The sequence below is a fragment of the Phocoena sinus genome, chromosome 18 (assembly GCF_008692025.1).
Source record: "Phocoena sinus isolate mPhoSin1 chromosome 18, mPhoSin1.pri, whole genome shotgun sequence".
In the NCBI taxonomy this organism is placed as follows: Eukaryota; Metazoa; Chordata; class Mammalia; order Artiodactyla; family Phocoenidae; genus Phocoena; species Phocoena sinus.
Genome location: NC_045780.1, coordinates 9,127,081 through 9,152,835, shown reverse-complemented (window position 1 = coordinate 9,152,835; position 25,755 = coordinate 9,127,081). Strand labels below are relative to the sequence as shown.

Genomic DNA, 25,755 nt, shown 5'->3' with positions numbered 1-25,755 from the left:
GAGACACCAGAGAGATCTTGCTGTCTCTCTCTCCACCGTGTTAAGAACACAGTAAGAAGGTGGCCATCCGCAAACCAGGAATAGAGCTCCCACCAGGAACTGGATTGGCCCACACTTGATCCTGGACTTCCCAACATCCAGAAATGTGAGAAAATTAATTTGTGTTGTTTAAGCCTCCCAGTCTATGATATTTTGTTAAGGCAGACTGAGCACACTAAGACATTATTGTATCTTGTTTTAGAATAGGATGCTGAGTTGAGGTTCTAAACTGTTTTTCCTACTTCCACTGCCAAACAGACATCTAATCAATTTCAAAATCACTTATTTGTAATGCTTCCTTTATTTTGCATTATTTTTCAAAAAATAATGTGGGCTTCCCTGGTGGCGCAGTGGTTGAGAGTCCGCCTGCCGGTGCAGGGGACATGGGTTCGTGCACTGGTCTGGGAAGATCTCACATGCCGCGGAGCGGCTAGGCCCGTGAGCCATGGCCGCTGAGCCTGCGCGTCCGGAGCCTGTGCTCCGCAATCGGAGAGGCCATAACAGTGAGAGGCCCGCATACCACAAAAAATAATAATAATAATGTTTCTGGGCTAATGTAACAACAGTGCAATATTTTACTAATTATAACTAAGTATGTTTGTGCTTGGTTGGGCTGATCTTATTACTCCTCTTTTTTGCATCCATTTTATTCTTCCACATGGACTTAAAATCACACTGGAATTTTACAATGATATCTTCATTTAGAAAGAACTGTCATCTTTTTAACTCATTTTTTCCATGAAGGAATATGGCATGTCTTCTCTCTTCTGTTTCTCAGTTTTGGTATTTTCTCCACATAGGTTCCCCCTACCTCTTTTTAAGGTTATGTTTAGATCCATCTATCTAATTTTGTTGTTGTAATGGCTAGTGTTGTAAAGTAAATCCCCTTTTCCCCAAGTGTACATCTGATATAAAGTAAAATTACCAGAGTAAAATTATAGTTACATATATACATACATACGCCTACACTCTTAGTTTTTCGACTGCTTCCCTTATTTTTTTTAAGAGTATAAAAATAAAAATAAATTTGTCTCTTCTTTTTCATTGTCATACTTCTGGCTCCTATTTAATGTCTTTCAGAACTCGTCAAATATTCTAGAACAATTTTAAACAACAGGTTGTTTTGTTCCTGATTTTTAGTAAGAATGTTTCAAGTATTTTGCCTTTAAGAATAATAATTCTGACTAAATCACTGACTACTGATTTAAACAGATAAAACTTTTAGCATGTTAATGAAGTATCTTTCTAGTATTAATTTACAAAGAGTTCATATTTGTCAAGAATGAATCCTAAATTTTATTTGTGTCTGCTTGGCATGATCTGAGATTATCTTGTTAGTATTTTTATTTGGGATGTTGATTTGCTTTTTATTCTTTTTAGCATTTAAATTATCCTTGAAATCTAGGGGAAAATAAAGCCCTATAAATAATTGGTTTTAATTTGTTAGTATTTATCTAGAGTTTTATACATAAATTAAAAATTAACTGTCATTACTTAGAGATGGGAAGAGAAACATTAAATTAAAACTAAACCCTCCAATTTTCAACGCTACAATTCATTCTGACATCCAAAGATCTGAAAAAGTGGCTGAATTCATTTATGCTCTGGAAAAGGTTGTTGGCAAACCCGAAATTCAGTGTCTGTTTTCTTGAGAATATCATAAAATAATCTAAGCTTCCTAAAGCATTACATTCTCTAATTTTTCATTTTGTACCGTATTGTTTTCAGAACAGAGGGGGTATAAAATTGAGGTTAGAAGCAGGAAATGGAGAAAATATGTTATTTGTAAAGCTAAATATTACAATACAAATGTATATGAAGAATAATTCCTTTGCAGTGAAATTTCAACGTGAAGCTCGTAGTATATAAAAAAGACGATACTCTTTCACCATAATCTATCGGTCTTTAAATTGAACTTGTCTCATAATGCTCACCTCTTTGAGAATATTTCAGTTGAAATGAGCTTATTAATAAGGTTCTTCTGAAAATGGATGCAATGTTACACAAAAGACCGCCAAAAGCCTTCATTAGTTATATAAATAAATCACAAAACTCAGAAATTCAAAATTGTTCTATAAAAAATAGACTTCAGGGCTTCCCTGGTGGCGCAGTGGTTGAGAGTCCGCCTGCGATGCGGGGGACACGGGTTCGTGCCCCGGTCCAGGAGTATCCTGCATGCCGCGAAGCGGTTTGGCTCGTGAGCCATGGCCGCTGAGCCTGCGGGTCCAGAGCCTGTGCTCCGCAACGGGAGAGGCCGCGGCGGTGAGAGGTCCGCGTACAGCAAAAAACAAACAAACAGACTTCGTTCTGCATTGCTCCAAAAGGTAGAACTAGATATGGAATTTATAGGCTAGCAAAATATTAACCATGCTTCCTAATTAAGGGGGTAATGGGGAGGGAAAGGAGGCAGTATATGTGGGTATGGGTAGCCTAGTTGAGGTTTCCAACAAATGAGAGAAATTATAAGCTCTCCACTTAAGGCATTTTCAAGCACCAACTCTCATAAATGATAATGAAGAAATTTCTGCACTAAGTGAGAAGCAGGACTAGAAGACATAAATACCTTTTCCAACTCAAAGATTCTTCCATAAATCAGGATAACAGGATTCCTTTCTGGCTAAGCAATCAATTTTTAATTCTGTTTGGGTGAAAATTTTAAACAGCCAATAAAAATCTGAATTTATAGTATAGTTAGGATTTAGTAAGAATTTTAATTTTTTTAAGTGGAAAGAGAAACAATCTGCTAAAATAAATTACTGGAGAAATCTGAAAAAAACTGAAAATAATTTAAACTTCTTGGGATATGTAAGCTTGGGCCAGTGGAAGACAGGAATGCAAGTTCTATGTCAGAGAAAGAAAATGTTTTTATTAATAACCTTTTGCCTCTATTGAGTAGATTAAAACACATTAACTTTCATTATTATGATAATCATTAATCAAAAATATTAATCTTTATAACAAAACAGCAGCAACAACTATTCATTTGGGCTAATTCATTTATTCTGATAAACCTTACCAGCTAAGTATCCACACTTCACTGATAAAGGAACTCATTCAGGGAACCTAATGGGTTATTCAAGAAATGTTCAGAGCTAACCTCAAAAGTCAAAATATGCTCAATTATTAATGCCATCAGGTTGTGTTGCAATACACAACTGTATTCTGTATCTTTACTAAAAGTACCAAATTTGTCTTCAAATGACATTTATAAATTATGCCTATCACACACACATCAACATCATTGCTATTAAGATTTTAAAACTAAACAAGGACTTTATGAAAACAGTAGCATTTCCTACATTTACTAGAAATTTATTTAGTAATTAAAGGCTCAAGAAATCAACTAAAATGAAGGAAACTTTAAGGACCCTCATTCTAGCCTCCTTCTTTAAGGCTAAGCCTAAATTTACTGTGTTTAAAAAAAAGCACAAAAGCCAAGCAGTTCTGAGTATGGAACTGGCATGTTTGATTCCAAAGCTCTAAAGAATAAAGATTGCTTATTAGAATGACAAGAAACACAAGAAGTTCAATATACTTAAATTACATGGTAGAGGATAATTATGAACTCAAATTTGTGAGTAAAATCAGATGTCAAACTTGAGAGTAAAATTAACTGGTTTCAGTGTAAAAATGATTATTTACATAGTAAAAATAATAATTATTGTACTTATTATAAAATCAAACCAAATATCTCACCCTTACAAGATCAGAGTCGTCTCTCTTGTCACTTTTTTTCCCCGGCAAAGGTGAAGACATTGTGTAATCTTCATTTTCACTGTGATCCATTTCAGAGCTATCAAGCCTTTTAATATAGACATTTGTAATTGTTATTACAATCAAATAACCTTAAAAGTTTTTCCTTTTCCCTAGTGTAGCTTTATAACTTTATGAGGAAAAGTTTCATTCTTTTCAAAAAGTATCCGTTTTAGTATATTTAACACCATTTGGCTATTTTCCATCATCTTCCCTTTTCATCCCTTCCCTAGATTACTATTAGCTGACTCCAAAGTGGCATTTCCTACCTCAATTCTAGTGCCTCTATTCTCCACCAATAATCTGGGCAATCTTTTAAAAGCACAAATTAGACCACTAGACTCCAGAACATCTTCCAGTTTTACTTAAAATCAAACCCAAATTCCTTACACTACCCACAAAGTCCAAACATAATCTGGGTACCTCACACCTTCATCCCTGACCATTATTCTCTCATTCCTACTCTCCAACCAAATTGATCTCTCAAACACACCTAGCTCATTCCCTTAGAAAGAATGTTAGTGAACCGATGGGATTTGGTGAAAAAAAGCAACAAAGGCTGAAAGAAAGTTTAACCAAAAGTAAAGTAGGGAAACTACGAGTCATTTGTTGTGAAAAACAATGGGAGATGAGGACTGGGTAAAACTATATATTGGTCTTGAAAACAAACAAGGGAAGCCAATTAAGATTTCCAAGCAATGGAATAACCTGAAAACATAGCATTTAAAAAAGATTATCTAGCAGTGATATGATATACAATACAAAGACAGAGGAATAAGAAAGGGAAATAGCCAAATACTACAGTAATTAAAGAAAGGGAATGAATATGATGATAGCAGAAAAGAGAAGTATTAAATAAACATCGTAGAGAAAAATAACTGGCAAAACATTAGCACAGGGGAAAAATCAAAGACAATTTTGAGGCTCTTAGCCTAGATGGGTGAATTAGATCATCTTTGATTATAACCAGGAATTCAAGGAGAAAAGCCAGTAATTTAGGAAATGAGTTGCTGGAAATGTTTTTGGTCATATTAAATATGAGGCCATCCAGTAGAAAAATGTCTAAATGACATAGGTAAAGAATGGTCACTTAGGTATCAGCCACTAATATGCATTAAAACAGGAATCTAGAAAAAACAAGAACTTTAGATGTATTTTTTGTTTTAATTCGATTATACTATATATCATTTAATAATTTATTCATTACAAGAAAACTGATAAGACATTTTAGAGTGTCTCCTCCCTTCTTTACTGATTGGTTATGAATTGTGCAAAAGACAACATAATCTTTCATAACAACTTAGCAAAATGAATAAATGGTGGCCGTTTAGCCTTGTACGAGGCTCTGCTGCTGACAAGTGGTATGCTAAGCCCCATGCTAAAACCAGTTAAAGTGTGATTTTCCTTTTTTCTTTAAGAAGAAAAAAAAAATCTCCTGCAAAGCATAATTCAAAAGTACATTTTTAAAATATTTTTTTAAACAAAAAAGTTTATATACGTACATGGTAAAAGAAATTCAAATCATATCAGAATATAAAATCATCTCCCTCCTACACTAGATTATTGTAAACACTATTAAGACGTTGTGTACTCTTCCCCAAATTTTCTATGCATATACAAGCAAATGAAAATACAAAACCTTCTTAAAAACTCAAAAATACTTTACACTGTTATATTCTTTCCCTTTTTCACTCAATAATACATTGTGGAAACTCTTCATATGAGCTCATACCTCATCATTTTTTAATTCCATTGTATGGATGAACTAGACATTTAGTTTGGAAACTAGCTTATGTCTACCAACAACAACAAGCTAAAATACGAAAGGCTAAGATGGAGTACCTACCTAAATGAGTAAGCAAATACATTTAACTTGTAAATGGCTACCAGTGTTAAAATAGGAATGTTCAGATATGCACTAATTTTCATTCACTGACATTAAATGTAAATGATGTTATTTTAGGTCTCATAGCCTTGATGGAGTCCTTAAATGTTAAGTATGGTATTTCTTATGTACTTACCTTCCTTTTATTCTTCCAGGAGAGCTTGGATTTGAGCTGCTGCTTGCATTGCTTACAGTTTCCATTCGTGATGATTTTGTCTGAGATTGTTTGCCTGCTGATGAAAGCGGCTTATTAACAGCTCCTAGAACATTGGTTGTTTTAGGCTGAAATGAAAAATGCATATCTTTCTATTTGATTAAAACCAAAAGAATTTAGATGTAAAGAATCATAAATAGTACCTGTCAAAGTATTTACATATACAAATCATGAAAAACTTGCTTATCCTTAAGCAAAATAAGAATAAGAATTATAAATTGAATATCACTGAACAAAAACTATATAAACAGAGTAATAGTTAAGTTTCTTAGTTACCTGCAGTAAAAGGCTTACATAGGAAATGAAAGCACATAAAATGTATAGTCAAAAATGAAAACTGATAATTAGACTCTTGCTAGGGAAGGACATAAGAAGATGTCTTTTTACTTTAATATTTTTATCTTAATATTACAAGATAAGATATTTGAAAGAACGTCTCCAGGGTTTTATCATAAGCTACAAAACAAGTTCTATATCTCAGCTTGCATCTATATAGTAAATATAACTATTTCTTACTAGTAAATGGAAGATAATACTTTTGATATATCAATTTTTAGAGAAATACTAAATAACATAATTATGCCAACAGTCACACTAAAATAAACTACCACATAAAAATTAAAACAATTTTCAAAACATACTTTTCCAGGAGTGAAAAACGATTTCATTTCTGGAGGTAGATAATTTTTGGTGTTACTGAAGTTCTACGAACAAGGGAAAAAAATAATAGTCAATGACTACTGAAGCACTGTATCTAGGAGGTGATTCAAAAGCCAACAAAGCATAGAGCAGCTTTTGTTTTAAAGTACATTATAAAATACATATTTGTTTAAACTAAACAGTCAGTTGAAACACAAAATTTTAGTCACTGATTTTAAATGCTGTAATAAGCTTAAACTAACCTCGTACTAATTCTAGTACTAACACAACATATTTGAGCTCTAATATGCTAGAGCTCTAAGAGCTCATCATCAGCAAACACATGCTTATGTAATAATACTCTCCAGGGAAGAGACTTCATATACTCCTATTATCTTAATCACAAAAAGGTGAATGCTTAAAAGCAGACAGTCCCTTTTATTGGATGAACTTACAGGACTGTTCTGATCTCTGTACACTGGGTAAGACGTTAACCGGTATTTTGCTTTAAAAAAAAAAAGAAAAAGGTAGTGGCTGTTTCCTCTCAGTTACTTTAACAGGCTTAGATGCACTATAAAACTCCAAGAGAGATTCTAAAAAACACCAACACCTTTTTTAGTATCATACAATACTTGAGTTTTCTGAGAGTGGTTTGGGAACATCCCTGTAGTGATCCCAGGGTCTTGGGCCTGTTTAGTGTCAGTTCTCTGCTTGTTTCTTCATACCAGTTAGAAATCTCAAGGACTTATCAGACTATCTCTATCAGCATTCTCCTTCCCATTTTGGATCAATGGCCATTATCTCATAGATTTACAAGCTTTGATCATTTTTGCCTGTGCTCTTAGACTAGCATAAAACTTGGAATACAAACTCTAGATCATCCTAACTCATCTCGGAACCTATTTGTGTCCTCCAGTTTGCCCCATATTCTGGTCTTGAACCACATTGTTAAGACTCACGGCAACCTTTTCATGACATTAGTAGTGTGTCACTTCTTGATACTGATTCTTCGTGATCTTCCCACAACCTAGTGCTGAGAATACATTTTATTTCAACTTATACAAACAAATCCTAAAAAAGCTACCTTGTCAGGTTGGGTGAAAAAACGAGCTGGTAGTACTGGGTCTTTAGGAGATTCCAAACTATATGTGGTGCTTTTTGACATAATGATATTCATGGCAACATCACACACAGTATACAGTTTCTGCAATGGTATTAAAAGAAAATTAGGTACTTAAATCAGTATCCTAGACTCTGAGAATTAGGAGTAATTCTAGAACATGCATTTAGTATGCAGTTTTCAGGACAATAGTGTAAGTTAAAAGACTTACTCTATTATTTTCATTAGTTTACTAGTAACAGCATTACTACTAATTCTATATTAATTCTATGTTAGTAAGTCTAATTACTACTAATATGAATACTACTATTTATTATACTAACAGAAAAGACTGATGTCTACGGAAGTTTCATACCCTATACTCAAATGCTTGAAATCAACATGGAATCATAACTATTTACAAAGAATTACATACTTCATTCATTTTTGCATCATCTGGTCCTTGAGCATCTTTTGTTTGTTTAATATTTTCTACCATCTTTCTGATAAATGCATGACTGTTATTTTCATTTTTAGCCATTAATATTTCCAGAACAAACCAAAGACACCTAAAAAATACCAAGAAAAAAAGAAAAAAATCACTGTTAAATACAGATATAATTCTAAATATAAATATAATGAACTCCAGGAGCAGGAAAAATTAAAAAGAAACAACTGTAAATCATAGAGAAAAACATATGTCACATACATATCACAACATATCGGCAAAGTACGTGCGAGGTCGTAATACCCCCTCTCAAAGTCTCACTAACTTTCTTAGGGAGGCAGGTTAAAAAGAAACAGAAATGGTGGAAAGAATGAAGTGATCTTAATCCCTGGCTATGACAGGAAGGGAAGACTGCCTAAAGGAATAACTGGGCCATAGATAAAGTGAAGTCTCAAATATTCAAGACTGACTGTAGTCCTGAATGGAAGTCTTCAAGAAAATCTAACCACCTTACTCAATAGTAAGAATCTTCATCAATAAATCTGAGGAAAAAGTCATGGCTGACAACTCTACATACTGTTTTTGCTTAAAGGAAGAAAAAAATAAAAGAAAGTGTCAGTACCTCAGTTTTGAAGTTAACTACATTAAATTCTACTCAAGAAAAAACTGAAAATGCTTTGTCTCTGTGTTATGTAGACAGAATGGGACAGAGGGATAGCACAGAGGAGAAAATGGGAGAAGAGAGAAATGTGAAACAAGGTATCATTCTAGAAGGGAAAAAAGTAACCTTTGAGACCTCAGGCACAGGATAAGTTCTTCTGGTGTGGCTCTCTGCTGCAATGGAGATCACTCATGGCTATACTAGGGCAATTTACAAATACCGCCCAAAATGTTTAGTAAATTCCAAAGAATATTTTATCTATTTCAAAAACTAATGTGTTCCGATAAGGAGGAGTGGCTAAAAGTTGTCATTAGTTATATAATCACTCTAACACAGAATTCATTTTGGGAAAACTAACTGCTTATTTTTTAAAAATAGAAACTGTGGCAAAAAGAGGGTAAAATCGTTTTCTCTTGTCATGAGAAAGTTATCAATAATTTAATTTTATTCTCTTGAAGCACCTCAAATACTTAACTATAAAATATTTCTATGAATCAAGAAACCAAGAGTTATTTTCCTTTAGTAAGAAGCTAAAGGCATAAGAAATTAATTTATTCAAGCCACAAAGGTCATTCTTTATTGTAACAGAAACAGGGTCTCATCCATATTTTAAAGAACTCTGGTAGTCTTACAAAGACTTCTCTAAATACCGTTATATTCCCCTATCCCACACCCAGGCATATATAGTCTTCTGGCCTCTCAACAAGAATCTTTGAAAGAACTGTTAACTGTCATAAACTTTAATTAGAGAATCACCAATGAAGTAGTAAGTGGGATCAGTTGCCTGGTTATCAACTTGGCCCATTATTAAATTAGACTATTCTCTATTCCTTACAGAGGAAGATAGTAACTGCAAAGAAAATGTGCTCACTATGTGAATAAAAGAGAATATTAATTCTCCCCACATGAAAATCTATAGTGTTTCAGAAGAAAGTAGGAAAAGATAAGAACTGGAATGGAAACTCTTAATGGTTGCTTCAATAAAAAAGAAATGCCAGACTGGTAGAGAAATATGTCAGTAATACAGTAATTATGCTAAGTTGTTTTGGGAAATTATATAAGAAATGAAACATGAAGAGATGGTATGAAAAAAGAAAAATAAGAGAACAAATAAGGTAAAGAACCTGAAACTCCTAAGAAATGAAATAAATTTAATATACTAATTATAACTGAGATTCCATTATCAGCAAGAAAGGGAAAAAACTTTCAGAAAATATGAAAATGGGATGGAAAAAGTCTTACTCTTTAACATCTTTAAGTTGTTCAATATCCTGTACTTTGACATAATCTGGGTCATGTGCCAAAAGGTGAATTGTATATGGAACAACATACTCGGGTAGAAGAGACAATAATTTTTCTGAAAAAGAAAAAGAAAAAACAAAACAAACCAAAACAAAAACAGCCAGGTTAGAAAACCAAATCTTACTCATTCTCTTTCTCTCTCTCTCTGATACTATGTTTCCTGCATCCCAATAGTTTACCACAATATGACTGGAAGAAAAATATATTGAAATGTCCAGTGCTGAGGTACATCATAAATTAAAGTTTATTCATTCACCCATCATGGCTAATATTGATTTGCCTACTAAATGCACCATGTGCTGAGGCTACAAAGACAAATATTTCAATTTTCAATAGATATGGGAAAAAGTGACCCAAACTATATTCAAGACTAAGGAACATAAGATCTATTTTTTTTATTATTAGTAACTCTATGTTCAACACTCCCTTGTAAGCTGCAGAGCAAAATGAAAAAAACTAGTAAACTTTTCAGTTAGTATGACACAAAAACAGGAAGTAACGGTTGATACTATTTGCTATTATTTGTAACATAAGAACAGACATAAAGGAATAGACATTGTTTCTAGGGCATTTTAAATAACAAACATCTTTTTAGTTTAAATTCAAATATTTGAATATTTTGACTGAGATCAGCATATTCCATTAGAGGTAGAATGGAAGTCCTAACTAGTTTTAATAAAGGTTACTCAAAAGACCAGGATTCATATTCTGAACAATTCTTTTTATATTTCCTACTCTCAAAATTTTAAATCAGATGTTCAATCTAGAGTATAATAATGTATGTGTCAATAAGGCACCAAGTTTTCTTTATTTCTACTGCTGAACTCAAAGAGAATAAGTTTGTGTGTAATATCATTCATTTCAAGGTAGGTATAGAAGAAAAAAGTAACAAGGTTCAAAAGTCAGTGAAAAAGTCTGTCAAACATGTATTGAGTGCTTACTCTTTTCCAGACCTTCTTTTTATTGGGGCTTACTATTTTAAATATAAAGATGCATAAGACTAGATAAAAACCTCATACTAAAGCATGGACAGGACAGAAGCTATACTTCAATGTGGACAGTGCCCTAAAATAAGAATAGCTAACAACTACTGAGTACTTCTTTGGACCATGCATTATGCCAGGTGCTTTATACACATAACCTTTTAATCATAATCATAACCACCATAAGCTATGAGTAAAACTATACCAGTCTTACAAAAAGGAAACTAAAGCTCAGATTGCACAAGTAACCCGCCCAAACACAACCAGTAAATGGCAGTGGTGGGATTTGACTCCAGAGCCCTCATTTTTTCTAAGGTGAGGTAGGAACAGAAAGAAAGAGGGTCCTAGTGATGAGGTAACACCAAAACCGTATTTTAAAGGATTCAAAAGGGGCAAACCACTCTCCTTCATTTTGTTTGTTTATTTGTTTGGACAGAAGGGGGGACACAATTTCCAGACAGAGTTGACAACAGAGAAAAAAGATGGCTATACAGATTTCAAATAATCCAGAGTACAATGAGCACAGAATTCATAGTCAGGAGTAGCTAGAGAGAAAGTTTAAAATTCAGGCTGAGGGTAAACTAAAAAGGGCCATGCTGATGAGCTTCAACTTGACCCTATGAGCAATAAGCAATCGACAAAGGTTTCAAGCAAGGACGTGATGTGATCTCATCTGTTTTAGAAAGATAATTTTGACAGCGGTGTAGCACAGCTGGAGGTAGGTCAGAGGCAGGGGAACATTTACAACAGGGAGTTAGTTAGGAGTATATAAAATAATCCAAGTGAAATACAGCAGTGTAGGAGAGTTGAGGAGAAATATTCAAGATATCCAGAAGAAGAATTAAGAGGATTTAGTGACCAATGAGAGGAGAAAAGAAGGCGTGAAGAATGCCTCTGATTTCTGACTTGCATAACTGGATGGATTTTAATGCTGTTGATCAAGTCACAGAAGTCAGAGGGGCACAAAAACTAATAGTGTGGATGGGGTAAAGTGAGCAGATTTTAAAAAGGCACACAGGAACTTGCTATTAATGTCAGCTACAGGTGAGGACAACCAATAAAGATCAAAGACCAGTACTTTTTTAAACTAAAAGATAGTACTTAGACAATCTACATAAATGTACCGCTTACTGTTTTATTTACCTCCAAAGTCACTGATTTTTTTCCCTTGGCCTTTTAGTCAGTTGCATAAAGAGCTATGGGTTGATATTTAAATACCCATGCATTTATATTTTAAAATGACCTATTAAAAGGAAAAGCTGCTATTGGAAAACAGTAACAACTTCTTATTTAATGAGGGCAAGTTAGAATATAATAAATAACAGTAACATCATTTTGTGTTCTATAAAAGTGAAACTGGCAGGATGGGAAAGTACGCTTTCCATTTTCATATACGCTTACCACTAACAGCTGCATGCTGTTTCAGATACTCGCGTCTCACATTGATATTTTTTACCAGACACTGCCTGGCATGAGCTCTTCTTTCTTTCACAGGATCTTTTGCACAAAGTGCACAAATTGCCATATACTCAAGTGGAAGCCGTAATCGGGAAAGACCTTTGTGCAGTTTCTGAGCAAACACTTGTCTTACTTGATAGCATTCATCCTGAAAGACACAATTATTTAACATATTATCCACATGGTACCAAAGAGTAACAACTTTAGATATGAAATTCGCTATATCAAGTAACCAGAAGGGTAAACATAGCAAGTTTACCCACAATCACTGCTTCTGTTCACAAGACTGAGATGTGATAAGTTAATATCAAGGCTGGAGTTGACCACCTGGACCCTACTAACTACCAGCTACCTGGTGTTAGAACATATTGAATGTAATCTTAAAACAGATAACACTAGTAAATATTAATCCATCCTAACTTAAATAAATGAGATGTGTAAAAAAAAAAAAGTTTGAACACTATCTAATATTTAGCTTTTTCATTTGCTGAGCAAGATAAAACTGTCCAATTTATATATTTTAGTCCTATCATTTAAAAAACTATTCAGATAATGGACAACTCTGAAGGCAAGAGTTACTAATTTCAGAAACATCACATTACTTTCAGTTCTATAAATGAACCAATCTGTTCATTGCCACTGTGCCGGCTTTCTTCATGCTCCCCACTCTCCTAGACCACCCACCTCCACTCTCCTAGACCTCATCTTTAACGACAGCTCCTGTATCTTTCAGAAATCACTGAGGAATCTGTATCCTGCATCCACTTCTGTGCTCCCTTAGCACTCTGTGCTTATCTCCACCACAGCCTTTAGTATACAGTATGAAAACAACTGGTTTATCTGTCTTACCCAGTGCTGTTTGTTCTTTGAAGATGAGAATGACGCCTTTATTTTTCTTTGTGCCTCTAAACCTAGCACAATATCTGGTACACAGATTATCAGAATTTTCTCTAAACTATAGGGAAAAGCTCATATGACTTTTGAGTCATATACGAGACATACAAAAACCTTCTATGACATAAAAAGACTTTCATTATTACACCTTACACTCCACCAATGAACATAACATGTGGTATGTTTCATATTATTGCAACTTTATGTTTATTTCTTCTATCGAGAATATAAATTTTGTTTTGCTTCGAAACCTAGGTCATAACATCTTGCCCTTATCATTAAATCCCTATTTTGGGTATCTTCTTTCATTTAACTTAAACTTCAGTTTATTACAATACCAAATACCCACTTTTAAAAAAGTAGTCAAGTGCAGCCACTATGGAAAACAGTATGGAGGTTCCTCAAAAAACTAAAAACATAGTTGCCATATGATCCAGCAATCCCAGTCCTGGGCATATACCTGGACAAAACTATAATTCAAAAAGATACAGGCACCCCTTTATTCATAGCAGCACTATACACAATAGCCAAGATATGGAAACAACTTAAATGTCCATCAACAGATGAATGGTTAAAGATGTGGTACATATATACAATGGAATACTACTCAGCCATAAAAAGAATGATACAATAATAATTTCATTCTTTTTTATGGCTAATATTCCATTGTATGTATGTGTGTGTGTATATATATACACACACACCATATCTTCTTTACCCACTCATCTGCTGAAGGACATTTAGGTTGCTTTCATGTCTTGGCTATTGTAAATAGTGCTGCTACGAACACTGGGATGCATGTATCTTTTCAAATTAGAGTTTTTATCTTTTCCGGACATATGCCCAGGAAAGTGGGGTGGGGGAGGGATGGAGTGGGAGCGTGGGGTTAGCAGATGTAAACTATTATATATAGAATGGAAAAACAACAAGGTCAAGGTCCTACTGTAGAACACAGGGAACTATATTCAATATCCTGTGATAAACCATCATGGAAAAGAATATAAAAAAGAACATATACACACACACACACACACCTGAATCACTTTGCTGTACAGCATAAATTACCACAACACTGTATATCAACTATACTTCAATTATAAAAAAGAAGTAGTCAAGCTTTCACAGAAATATTGTCTATTATCTACCCTCATAATCCACAAAAGGAAGTTAAACTTATCTCATTCCTTCCTCAGTATTACTCCTATAGGGAGAGGAATTTTCATTATTCAATTATTTATTATAAAAATACCCAATTACAAACTATGTAAGTAAAAGTCAATATATCACAAATATATTCACAAATGAACAGACCATTCATTAAAATATTAAATAAGAGGGAGAGGAACAAATTAGGAGTATGGGATTAATAGATACAAAGTACTATACATAAAATAGAAAAGCAATAAGGATTTACTGTATAACACAGGGAATTATACCTAATATCTTGTAATAAGCTATATAGTGGAATATAATCTGCAAAAGTCAACCTGAATCACTAAGCTGGTTACACCTGAAACTAACACAATATTGTAAATCAAATATACTTCAATAAAGCAAACAGAAACACTGAATAGCACTCAAACATCCCTCCCCCTATCCCTATCCCCTAGTTACATACACTAGGGGGATAGACCATGTCATTCTCTCATTAATCATCGATGATCCAACAGTACAATGCAAATTCATTACAAAGTCAATTGTGAATCATAGCAAAGGTAGGAGAGTTTCAAAAAGTCATTAAAGTGATGTTAGAAAAGAACTGTCAAATCATATGCCAGGCAACTGACACATTTAACAACAAAAGATTAGAAAACTGACCACAATGATGATACAGTATGTACATCAAAAGAGAATCATGTGAATAAAGATTAAAAGATGTGCTCCTGGGAACTGAGGAAGTCTTCCAATGTTTGTTTTTTGCAAAGATTTACCCTTTTCGTTAGGTTATAAAAAAAATATGAAGGACAGATTTATCCCTTTGACTAGGTTATTAAAATATGTGAAGTAAAGATTTACCCTTTTGACTAGGTTATAAAAGCATGTGAAGTAAAGGACAGAGTGATACAATTTTTATCAGGAAAAATATACTCTCAAAAAAGCACACTTGATACTTTCATGTTATACTTATAACCAATAATTGGTTCAACATAAAGAAGATGGTGTCTAATACTACAAAATATTTTTCCCAAGGATAAAGTTCTGATCAAAGCTTTTATTCACTACTAAGAAATTAATTTTAGTCTGCATCTTAAATTAAATTTTAATGTCCTTTTTTAAACTGAAATATAGTTGATTTACAATGCTGTGTTAATTTCTGCTGTACAGCAAAGTGTACTTTTTAAGTATAAATTATCCTCAGAGCTACTTCTAGTATCTTGCAAATAGTTCAATTACTCTGTGTACGGCACTGTGTTATCAACACTTATTTATATTTTCTGTTCTCCTAAGAGGTTATCTTCTTGAGGGCTGTAGCCATGACTCATCTTTGCATTTACAGAACCTAGAACAATGCATAGCACATAGTAGTACACATCAAATTTTAATGAATTGCATTCAAATTCTAAAATACCTAAGTAATTATTAAATAATTTTAAGATTATTATTGAATTTCTATTCCTCTATATTTACTTTCTATTCAAATACATGACAAAGGTCACTGAGACACAATATTGCCTTTAAAGATCTCAACTCAAGCAAAGAGAAATAAACCATAAGTACATAACTAAGCACAATGCATGTATGTACTGGAGGACTAGAGACAAAATCTGTAGCTGTAAGAACAAGAGCAAGTTTTGTGGAGAAGGCTGTGCTTGAGCCTTGATTTGCAGAAAGGGTTGGATTTGGATGTGTAGAAATGAGAGGGTGAAAACAAAATTAGAGGCAGCAAACCACAGGTACATAAAAGAAAAAAATGTTCGGCTTTGTTAAAATAAGCATGGGTAAAGGGCAGTGTGCTAAACAGAATTTTTAAATGTATATTTGGGTCCAAATATTAGAAGGGCTTGAATCGCAATGTAAAATATATGCAATTTTTTCTTTCTTACGAGTGTAAGAGCCTAAATATTTTTGACCAGGGGAATAACATAATCAGAACTGTAACAGAGAAATTTAACGAACTACAGAGAATAGCATAGTTGAGAGCTAATGATGGGTACAGCAGTAAGAATGGTTAAGAAGGTATGAATAAAAAGAGGTATAATAGATATCAAAGGACAGAATTATCTGTACTTTTGCAACAAGGTGCAACTACAAGCAAATAGTCAAATATAAATCATGATTTTAGGTCTAAGAAATGCCAACCAGCTTTATTTAATGCTTATTGAGGCTCTCTGCAGGTCAGGAAAGAATAGATTTGGGAAAGATTCAGTCTTACCTTCACAGAACATGAAAGTTTGAAATTTCTGTTTAGCACTGGAAGTGGGACCGGAAACTTGACAAGGGCCAGAAAATGCAGTCAAGAAGCATGACAAAGATCAGGAGACAAAAAACAAAGAAGAGCGTTTCAAGAATAAAGGTGCAATGAGCTGTGTCAAATGATGCAAAAAGGACATGTATAACAAAAATTAAGATCATTGGGGCTTCCCTGGTGGCACAGTGGTTGACAGTCCGCCTGCCGATGCAGGGGACACGGGTTTGTGGCCCGGTCCGGGAAGATCCCACATGCCGCGGAGAGGCTGGGCCCGTGAGCCATGGCCGCTGAGCCTGCGCGTCCGGAGCCTGTGCTCCGCAACGGGAGAGGCCACAACAGTGAGAGGCCCGTGTACAGAGAAAAGAAAAAAATTAAGATCATTAGATTGGGGGACTTAATTAGACCATTTTTGGAAAACAGTGAAGGCAAATGGCAAAATATGAGCAGTGAGGAGTGAGAGGATCAGAGAGACAAAGATACAGATTACTCTTTCTTGAGGTTTGGAGGTTTAAAAAGAAGAGACAAGCATGTGGTTTAAAGGAAAAGCAGAATTAGGAAAAAGTTTTGCACAGGATAGGGTAATCTCATGTTTGTAAGTTGTGAAAATGTGCTAATAATTAACTCTGAACCATTAACACATGTTCCACAGTCAGAATTTCAAAACAATCTTTAAACTTAGGTAATCTGAACTTTGACCTTGGGAATCTGGTGACTGAGATAGTAACATAAAACAAATAGTGTGCTAGAAAAGAAAGTCTCTAGAACTTACCAAGTGTGGATGCTTTTTGCACGTAGTGGACATTTAACTAATGATCTGCACATACTTATTACACACAGGGAGTTTCAAACAAAGCCCATCTCTTTTAACATATTTTCATACATCCCTTTTTTAAAAAAAAAAAATTTCTACTTCACAACCGACACCAATACCCTAAGAAATACCAGACCAAGAATCCAACAACTCAATGGACTGCAACTCAATGGGAGAAAAGATTTGCAAATGAAGCAGCTGACAAAGAATTAATCTCCAAAATTTACAAGCAGCTCATGCAGTTCAATATCAAAAAAACAAACTCAATCCAAAAATGGGCAGAAGTCCTAAACAGACATTTCTCCAAAGAAGATACACAGATTGCCAACAAACACATGAAAGGATGCTCAACATCACTAATCATTAGAGAAATGCAAATCAAGACTACAGTGAGGTATCACCTCATACCAGTCAGAATGGCCATCATTAAAAAATCTGCAAACAATAAATGCTGGAGAGGGTGCGGAGAAAAGGGAACCCTCTCGCACTGTTGGTGGGAGTGTAAATTGATACAGCCACTATGGAGAACAGTATGGAGGTTCCTTAAAAAACTAAAAATAGAATTACCATGTGATCCAGCAATCCCACTACTGGGCATATACCCTGAGAAAACCATAATACCAAAAGAGTCATGTACCACAATGTTCATTGCAGCTCTATTTACAATAGCCAGGACATGGAAGCAACCTAACTGTCCATCGACAGATGAATGGATAAAGAAGATGTGGCACATGTATACAATGGTATATTACTCAGCCATAAAAAGAAACGAAATTGAGTTATTTGTAGTAAGGTGGATGGACCTAGAGTCCGTCATACAAAAAAAAAAAAAAAAAAAAAAAAAAAGGTCCTGAAGAACCTAGGGGCAGGACAGGAATAAAGACGCAGACATACTAGAGAATGGACTTGAGGACACGGGGAGGGGGAAGGGTAAGCTGGGACAAAGTGAGAGAGTGGCATGTACATATATACACTACCAAATGTAAAACCAATAGCTAGTGGGAAGCAGCCACACAGCATAGGGAGATCAGCTCGCATAGCACAGGGAGATCAGCTCGGTGCTTTGTGACCACCTAGAGGGGTGGGATAGGGACGGTGGGAGGGAGGGAGACGCAAGAGGGAACTGATACGGGGATATATGTATATGTACAGCTGATTCACTTTGTTATAAAGCAGAAACTAACACACCATTGTAAAGCAATTATACTCCAATAAAGATGTTAAAAAAAATAAAAAAGAGTAAATGCACAGAGATACGAAAAGTTTGAGTTGCCTGACACACATCCCAGCAGAAGTCAAACAAAGCAACGTTCTGCCTCCCTGCTTCAGCTCTCATTATCATAAACAAATGTCTGTTTGGTGGTCTCTCTAGTGCCACATTTTTTGCATTTTTATACTTTTTATTGGTGATTTTGTTGTTTAAAATAGCTCCCATGCATATTGCTGAAGTGCTGTTTCGTGTTCCTAAGGGCAAGAAGGCTGTATGTGCCTTATGGAGAAAATCTGTGTCACATAAGCTTCATTCAAGCATGAGTTACAGCGCTGTTGGCCATGAGTTCAATGTTAATGAAACAACTATACACTAAAAAAGGTGCCATTAAACAGAACCAGACAAAAAACAAAGTTGTGTTCTACTGCAAGTAACAAGAATCAACTGTACTATGTCAGCAACCCACAATTCAAATGACAGTTTTAGAACTCTGAAATGTTTCACATATATAAATTTTCCAAGAGGAGACACAAACATTCAAGATTTTTATCTCTTTATCACGGTGGACTTTCTCCTTCCTAAAAGTCAAAGACCATAGAAAGTCATGTTCTATATAGCCATTTTCCTTACATTGATAGCTAAAGCACATAGCTGATATTGTTCTAATGTGATAATTTCATGATAACAGGGTTCCTGTGCCAGCTTCACAATAGCACTCCCAGCAGCAAGTCTCAGACGTGACATATCTGGTTTACTGAAAAATAAGCAAGAAAGAATGTGAATTAGATTTCTAAATGTCTGCACAAAAACATTCCTACTTTGAATATTTAATTTTATAAAAATTCCTCTGGCCAAGGGAAAAAAAGGGCAGAAAACAATTTAGTGATACTGAACACCATATTATGCTCCCTTCACTTCTCTAAGATGGTGTGTAATGCCACAAAATTCTTCTCTTGAACATAAGTCTATGCTAGTCATTGAATTCTCTTATCCCACACAAAACAGCTTTCAGCCAAGCCTAGAACAAATATATTTGTATGTTTACTTGTTAGGTCTTAAGTATTCCACTACAGATTTTTTTTTAATATGTGTTTACTTATACATTAGGCATAAAATATCCTAAGTTCCTAATCGGTCAACTGAAACTATGGTGCTAAGTACAAAAGAAGTGGAATGAAAGCAGGTATAGTGGATAAAACATTACTACTTTTAGCTAGTATTCAATCTTTGAAATACCCCCAAAAGCCTATATTTAAGTTTAAGGAAAGAAATTTCTTGCTAAATGGGACACACTTAAACAATTAGGAAATTCCTGACTAGTAAATATATTTAAACAATCCTTTCTAATACACTGACATGTTAGATGAATTACTAATGTAACTGGACTAATGTAAGGAGGGAAGCTGTAACTCCTTAATTAGGATCCCCTACGTAATTCCATAGTAAAAGATTATTATTTAATATTCATGCAACAAATATGTGTCAATTTTATATACGGTACTGAGAGGGACTTAAAAGAGACAAAGCTCATTAAAAGAGACAAAGCTCAATCTTCCAAGATCTAATGATCTAGTTGGTTTAAGACTCTTCCCTTATCTTTCTAAGGATTTTGTAAAAATATTTATTGAATGTATGCCAACATTAATAAGGTTCTGAAGTTACAGGTCCCAGAGGTGCTTTTCAGTTCATCAACAGCAATATTCCAAGTAGTTATTATAAAGTAAATCACCCAACCACTCCTAAGGAAAGTCTGATTTTTCTTGTTGGAGTTTTTTTAGTACAAATAAAACATAAATAATTATAATACTTTACAACTACGTTTTTGAAGACCCAGTTTAAAAACGGAGACCCAGTGAGTGCTCCTGCAGCGGGGACATGTCAGATCTTAGCAGCTGCAGGCTCTGTGGGCATGTACACATGGGGGCTGGGCCGGGCTAGGGTCCCTGCTGCCTCATTAGCTCCCACAGTGGGTCCAGGTGCACGACTACTGCAGTCCTGAGACCTGACTTCAGCGGATCTGCACTGATGGCCTTGTGGAAACAACTCCTGAGAGACACCAGGGACGACTGCTGGCATATCCACAGTTGAGGTGGGGCCGAGGGCAGTACCAACAACAGTGTACTTTGTGAGTCTGCACAACAGGTGAAAGGTGACACAAAAGAGCACACTCAGTTGAACAGCTCCAGTGGAAGAACACTCAGTGGCTCCTCTCCCAGTGGGAGCATTCCAATCCCACCTACCTTGCACCACAGCTTAGAAACGTTATCCGGGGCTTCTACTCCAACAACTAGGGAGCAGACCCTGCCCCAACAAGGCAATGACAACCACAGAGCAAAGAGAAGGCCCTGGTCAATATCCTGTGCAGGCTCTGGTCACCACAACATCAGTCACACCTCCTATCAAGGGGATAATGGCCAGCATACACTGATGAAAGGGGTGGCAGGCATCCATACTAAAAACAGCCCTCACACCAAAAAATATTAAACCCACGCAGGCTACACAGGGACATTCCCACATAAAGATACCCTCCAAGACCACAGTATATAACTGTTTCTCCTAAACTCATAGAGCAAGAGAAATATAAGTAAAATGAAGCAGAGGAACCATTCCCAATTAAAAGATCAAGAGAATTCCCCTGAAAGAACAAACAATGGAACAGACTGCTTCAATCTAATAGACACCAAGTTCAAAAAGTAGATAATGAAAATACTGAAGGAATTAAGAAAGGCTATAGACAGAGATGCAGATTACTGTAAGAAGGACCTAGAAACTGTAAGGAGGAGCCAAGAAAAAATGGAGAATTCATCTGAAGAGATGAAAGCTGAACTAAAGGCTATGAATAGCAAAATGAATACTGCAGAAGAAGGCATAAGTGATGTGGAAGATAGAATAATGGAAATCACCCAGTTAGAACAGCAGACAGAAACCCAAATAAAAAAAAAAAAAAGAGCAATATAAAGCGTGTCAACCTACGCATAATAGGGATTCCAGAACAAGAGGAAAGAGAAAAAGGGATTGAAAATGTATTTGAAGAAATTAAGGCTGAAAACTTCCCAAGCCTAAAAAAGGAAACAGATATCTAGATACAGGAAGCAAAGAGGGTCCCAAACAAGATAAACCCAAACAGACTTACACCAAGACATATTATACTAAAAATGGCAAATGTTAAAGATAAAGAGAGGACTCTACAGGCAGCAAGAGAAAAACAAAGTGTTAATTACAGGGAAACCCCCGTAAGGCTATCAGTTGATTTCTCTACAGAAACGTTGCAGGCCGGAAGGGAATAACAAGATATATTCAAAGTCCTGAAAGGGAAAAATCTGCAACCTAGGATACTCTACCCAGCAAGATTATCACTTAGAATAGAAGGAAAGATAAAGAATTTCTCAGACAAACAAAAACTAAAAGAATACAGCAATACTAAACCTATCCTAAAGGAAATGCTGAAAGGTCTTCTCTAAGTAGAAAAGATGTAAGGATCCATACGAAAGAGAAAGTCATAATTGGAAAGTAAATCACTTAAATAAGCAAGTACACAGATTAACAAAACATAAAAAAATTTCTGTGAAAGTGATGATTACCACAATGAACAGCAAAAGTGTGAACATGAAGATGTAAAAGAGGACATCAAAATCATAAAATGTAGTGAAGTAAGAAAACATACATTTTTTTTTTCAATTTGTTTGAGCCTGTATGACTACCAGTCTAAAGCAAGGAGATATAGGAAAAGTGTTAACGTGTTTGAAAAACAGGGTAACCACAAGTCAAGAACATACAAGAGATTCACAAAAACAAAGAGAACATAAGGATGACACAAAAGAAAATCATCAAACCACAAAAGGAAAAAGGAAAAGAAAGGGACAAAGAAGAAATATAAAATCAATGGGAAAACAAGGTTTAAAATGGCAATAAATACATATCTATCAGTAATTACCTTAAATGTCGATGGACTAAATGCTCCAATCAAAAGACACAGAGTGGCAAACTGGATTAAAAAAAAAAAAAAACAACAAGAGCCTACAATATGCTGCCTACAAGAGACCTACTTTAAGGCAAAGGAGACACACAGATTGAAGTGAGGGGATGGAAAAAGATATTTCATGCAAACAGAAATGACAAGAGACCAGGGGTCAAAATACTCATATCAGACAAAACAGACTTTAAAACAAAGGCTATAAAGAAAGATAAAAAAAGGACACTACATAATGATAAAAGGATCAGTACAAGGAGAGAATATTACACTTGCCCACTTATATGCACCCAATATAGGAGCACCCAAATACATAAATACTAACACACATAAAGAGAGAAACTGACAGGAATACAATAATAGTAGGAGGCTTTAACACCCCATTCACATCAATGGACAGATCTTCAAGACAGAAAATCAATAAGGCAACAGAGATCCTAAATGATACAACAGAACAGTTAGACTTAATTGATATCTTCAGTACATTACATCCAAAAAAAGAATACACATTCTTTTTATTTTTTTTATTTTTTTTTATTTTATTTTTTGTTTTTGTTTTTGTTTTTTTGCGGTACGTGGGCCTCTCACTGTTGCGGCCTCTCCCGTTGCGGAGCACAGGCCCCGGATGCGCAGGCTCAGCAGCCAGGGCTCACGGGCCCAGCCGCTCCGCAGCATGTGGGATCTTCCCGGACCGGGGCACGAACCCGTGTCCCCTGCATCGGCAGGCGGACTCTCAACCACTGTGCCACGAGGGAAGCCCCACATTCTTTTTAAGGGCACATGGAACATTCCCTAGGAGAGACCACATACTAGGGCACAAAACAAGCCTCAACAAATTTAAGAGTATAGAAATTATTTGAAGCATCATTTCTGACCACAACAGCATGAGACTAGAAATCAACCACAGAAAAAGAATGAGAAAAAAACAATTACATGGAGACTAAACAATATGCTACTAAAAAACCAACAGGGCAACGATGAAATCAAAGAAGAAATTTAAAAACGCTTTGAGGCAAATGACAACGAAAACACAACCATACAAAATCTATGGGATACAGCAAAAGCAGTTCTTAGAGGGAAGTTCATAGCAATACAGGCCTTCTTTAAGAAACAAGAAAAATCTCAAATAAACAACCTAACCCACCACCTAAAAGAATGAGAAAATGAAGAACAAACAAAACCTAAAGTCAGCAGACTGAAGGAGATAATAAAGATCAGAGAGGAAATAACTAAAATCGAGATTAAAAAACAATTTAAAAAAATCAATAAAACCAAGAGCTAGTTCTTTGAAAGGGTAAACAAAATTGACAAACCTCTGGCCAGGCTCACCAAGAAGAAAAGAGAGAAGACATAAATAAACAAAATAAGAAATTAAAGATGAGAAATCACACCTGATACCACAGAAATACAAAAAAAAAAAAAAAAGAGAATACTATGAACAATACTGTGAACCTAGAAGAAGCAGACAACTTTTGAGAAACATACAGCCCACCAAAACTGAATCAAGAAGAAACAGATAACTTGAACAGGCCAACCACTAGAATGATACAGAATCTGAGAAAACAAACAAACTCCTACAAACCAAAGTCCAGGACCAGACGGTTTCACTGGGGAATTCTACGAAACATACAAAAAAGAACTTATACTGATCCTTCTCAAACTCTTACAAAAGACTAAAGAGGAAGGAACACTCCCAAAGACATTCTATGAAGCCACCATCACCCTGATACCAAAACCAGACAAACACACCACCATAAAGCAAATTATAGGCCAATATTTTTGATGAATAGACACAAAAATTATCAACAAAGTATCAGCAACCTGAATCCAACAACAAATAATAAAGGTCATACACCATGATCAAGTTGGATTCATCCCAGGGTCACAAGGATGGTTCAACGTACGCAATCAATCAATGTGATTCTTCACATCAACAAAAGAAAGGACAAAACCACATGATCATCTCACTAGATGCAGAAAAAGCATTTGATAAAATTTAACATCCATTCATGATAAAAACCCTTATGAAAGTGAGTATAGAGGGAGCATAGCTCAACATAATAAAAGCTATTTATGACAAACACACAGCCAATATAATACTCAACAGCGAAAAGCTGAAAGCCTTCCTGCTAAAATCTGGAACAAGACAAGGATGCCCACTCTCACCACTTCTCTTCAACACAGTATCGGAAGTCCTAGCCAAAGCAATCAGAGAAGGAAAAGAAATAAAAGCTATTCAAATTGGTGGGGAAGAGGTAAAATTATTGTTACACACACATAATGTTAATGATGAGAGAGCCCAGAAATAAACACACACACCTATGGACAATTAATCTTCAACAAAGGAGACATGATATTATTATATGTAGAAAACTCTAAGGACTCCACACAAAAAGTACTATAACTGATAAATGAATTCACCGAAGTAGCAGGATACAACATTAACATACAGAAATCAGTTGTATTTCTTTACACTAACAATGAAATATTAGGAAGGGAATGTGAACAAACAATCCCTTTTCAAACTGTACCCCCCAAAATAAAATACTTAGAAATAAACCTCACCAAGGAGCTGAAAGACTTATATGGTGAGTACTACAAAACATTAACAAAGGAAACTGAAGACGATTCAAAGAAATGGAAAAACATCCCATGCTCTTGGATTGAAAAGAATTAATATTGCTAAAATGGCCATACTACCCAAAGCAGTCTACAGATCTAATGCGATTCCTATCAAATTATCCATGACATTTTTCACAGAACGAAATTAATAATCCTAAAATGTATATGGAACCATAAAAGACCCAGAATTACCAATGCAATCCTGAGGAAAAAGAACAAAGCAGGAAACCCTCCCAGACTTCAGATAATACTACAAGGCTACAGTAATCAAAACAGCATGATGCTGGCACAAAAAGGGACATATGGATCAACAGAACAGAACAAAGAGCCCAGAAATAAACCCACACACTTAATCTTC

At 35.2% G+C, this 25,755-nt stretch overlaps 1 protein-coding gene across 9 annotated transcripts in view; it reads right to left on the bottom strand.

Annotated features, from left to right (window-relative positions):
* PDS5B (PDS5 cohesin associated factor B) overlaps positions 1 to 25,755 on the bottom strand; it is a 199,772-nt gene that overhangs the window by 9,304 nt on the left and 164,713 nt on the right. For 5 of the 9 annotated variants that reach the window (XM_032611241.1, XM_032611239.1, XM_032611244.1 and 2 more), the window contains 8 exons: positions 19,436 to 19,559; positions 12,425 to 12,629; positions 9,981 to 10,095; positions 8,066 to 8,198; positions 7,615 to 7,734; positions 6,533 to 6,595; positions 5,814 to 5,959; positions 3,736 to 3,841 (listed from right to left, as the gene is read on the bottom strand). In XM_032611241.1, coding sequence (XP_032467132.1) covers positions 3,736 to 3,841; positions 5,814 to 5,959; positions 6,533 to 6,595; positions 7,615 to 7,734; positions 8,066 to 8,198; positions 9,981 to 10,095; positions 12,425 to 12,629; positions 19,436 to 19,559 — 1,012 coding nt within the window. Of the gene's footprint in view, positions 1 to 2,602; positions 2,678 to 3,735; positions 3,842 to 5,813; positions 6,596 to 7,614; positions 7,735 to 8,065; positions 8,199 to 9,980; positions 10,096 to 12,424; positions 12,630 to 19,435; positions 19,560 to 25,755 lie in introns of all 9 variants that reach the window. The other 4 variants (XM_032611242.1, XM_032611243.1, XR_004346677.1 and 1 more) reach the window with 3 other exon arrangements.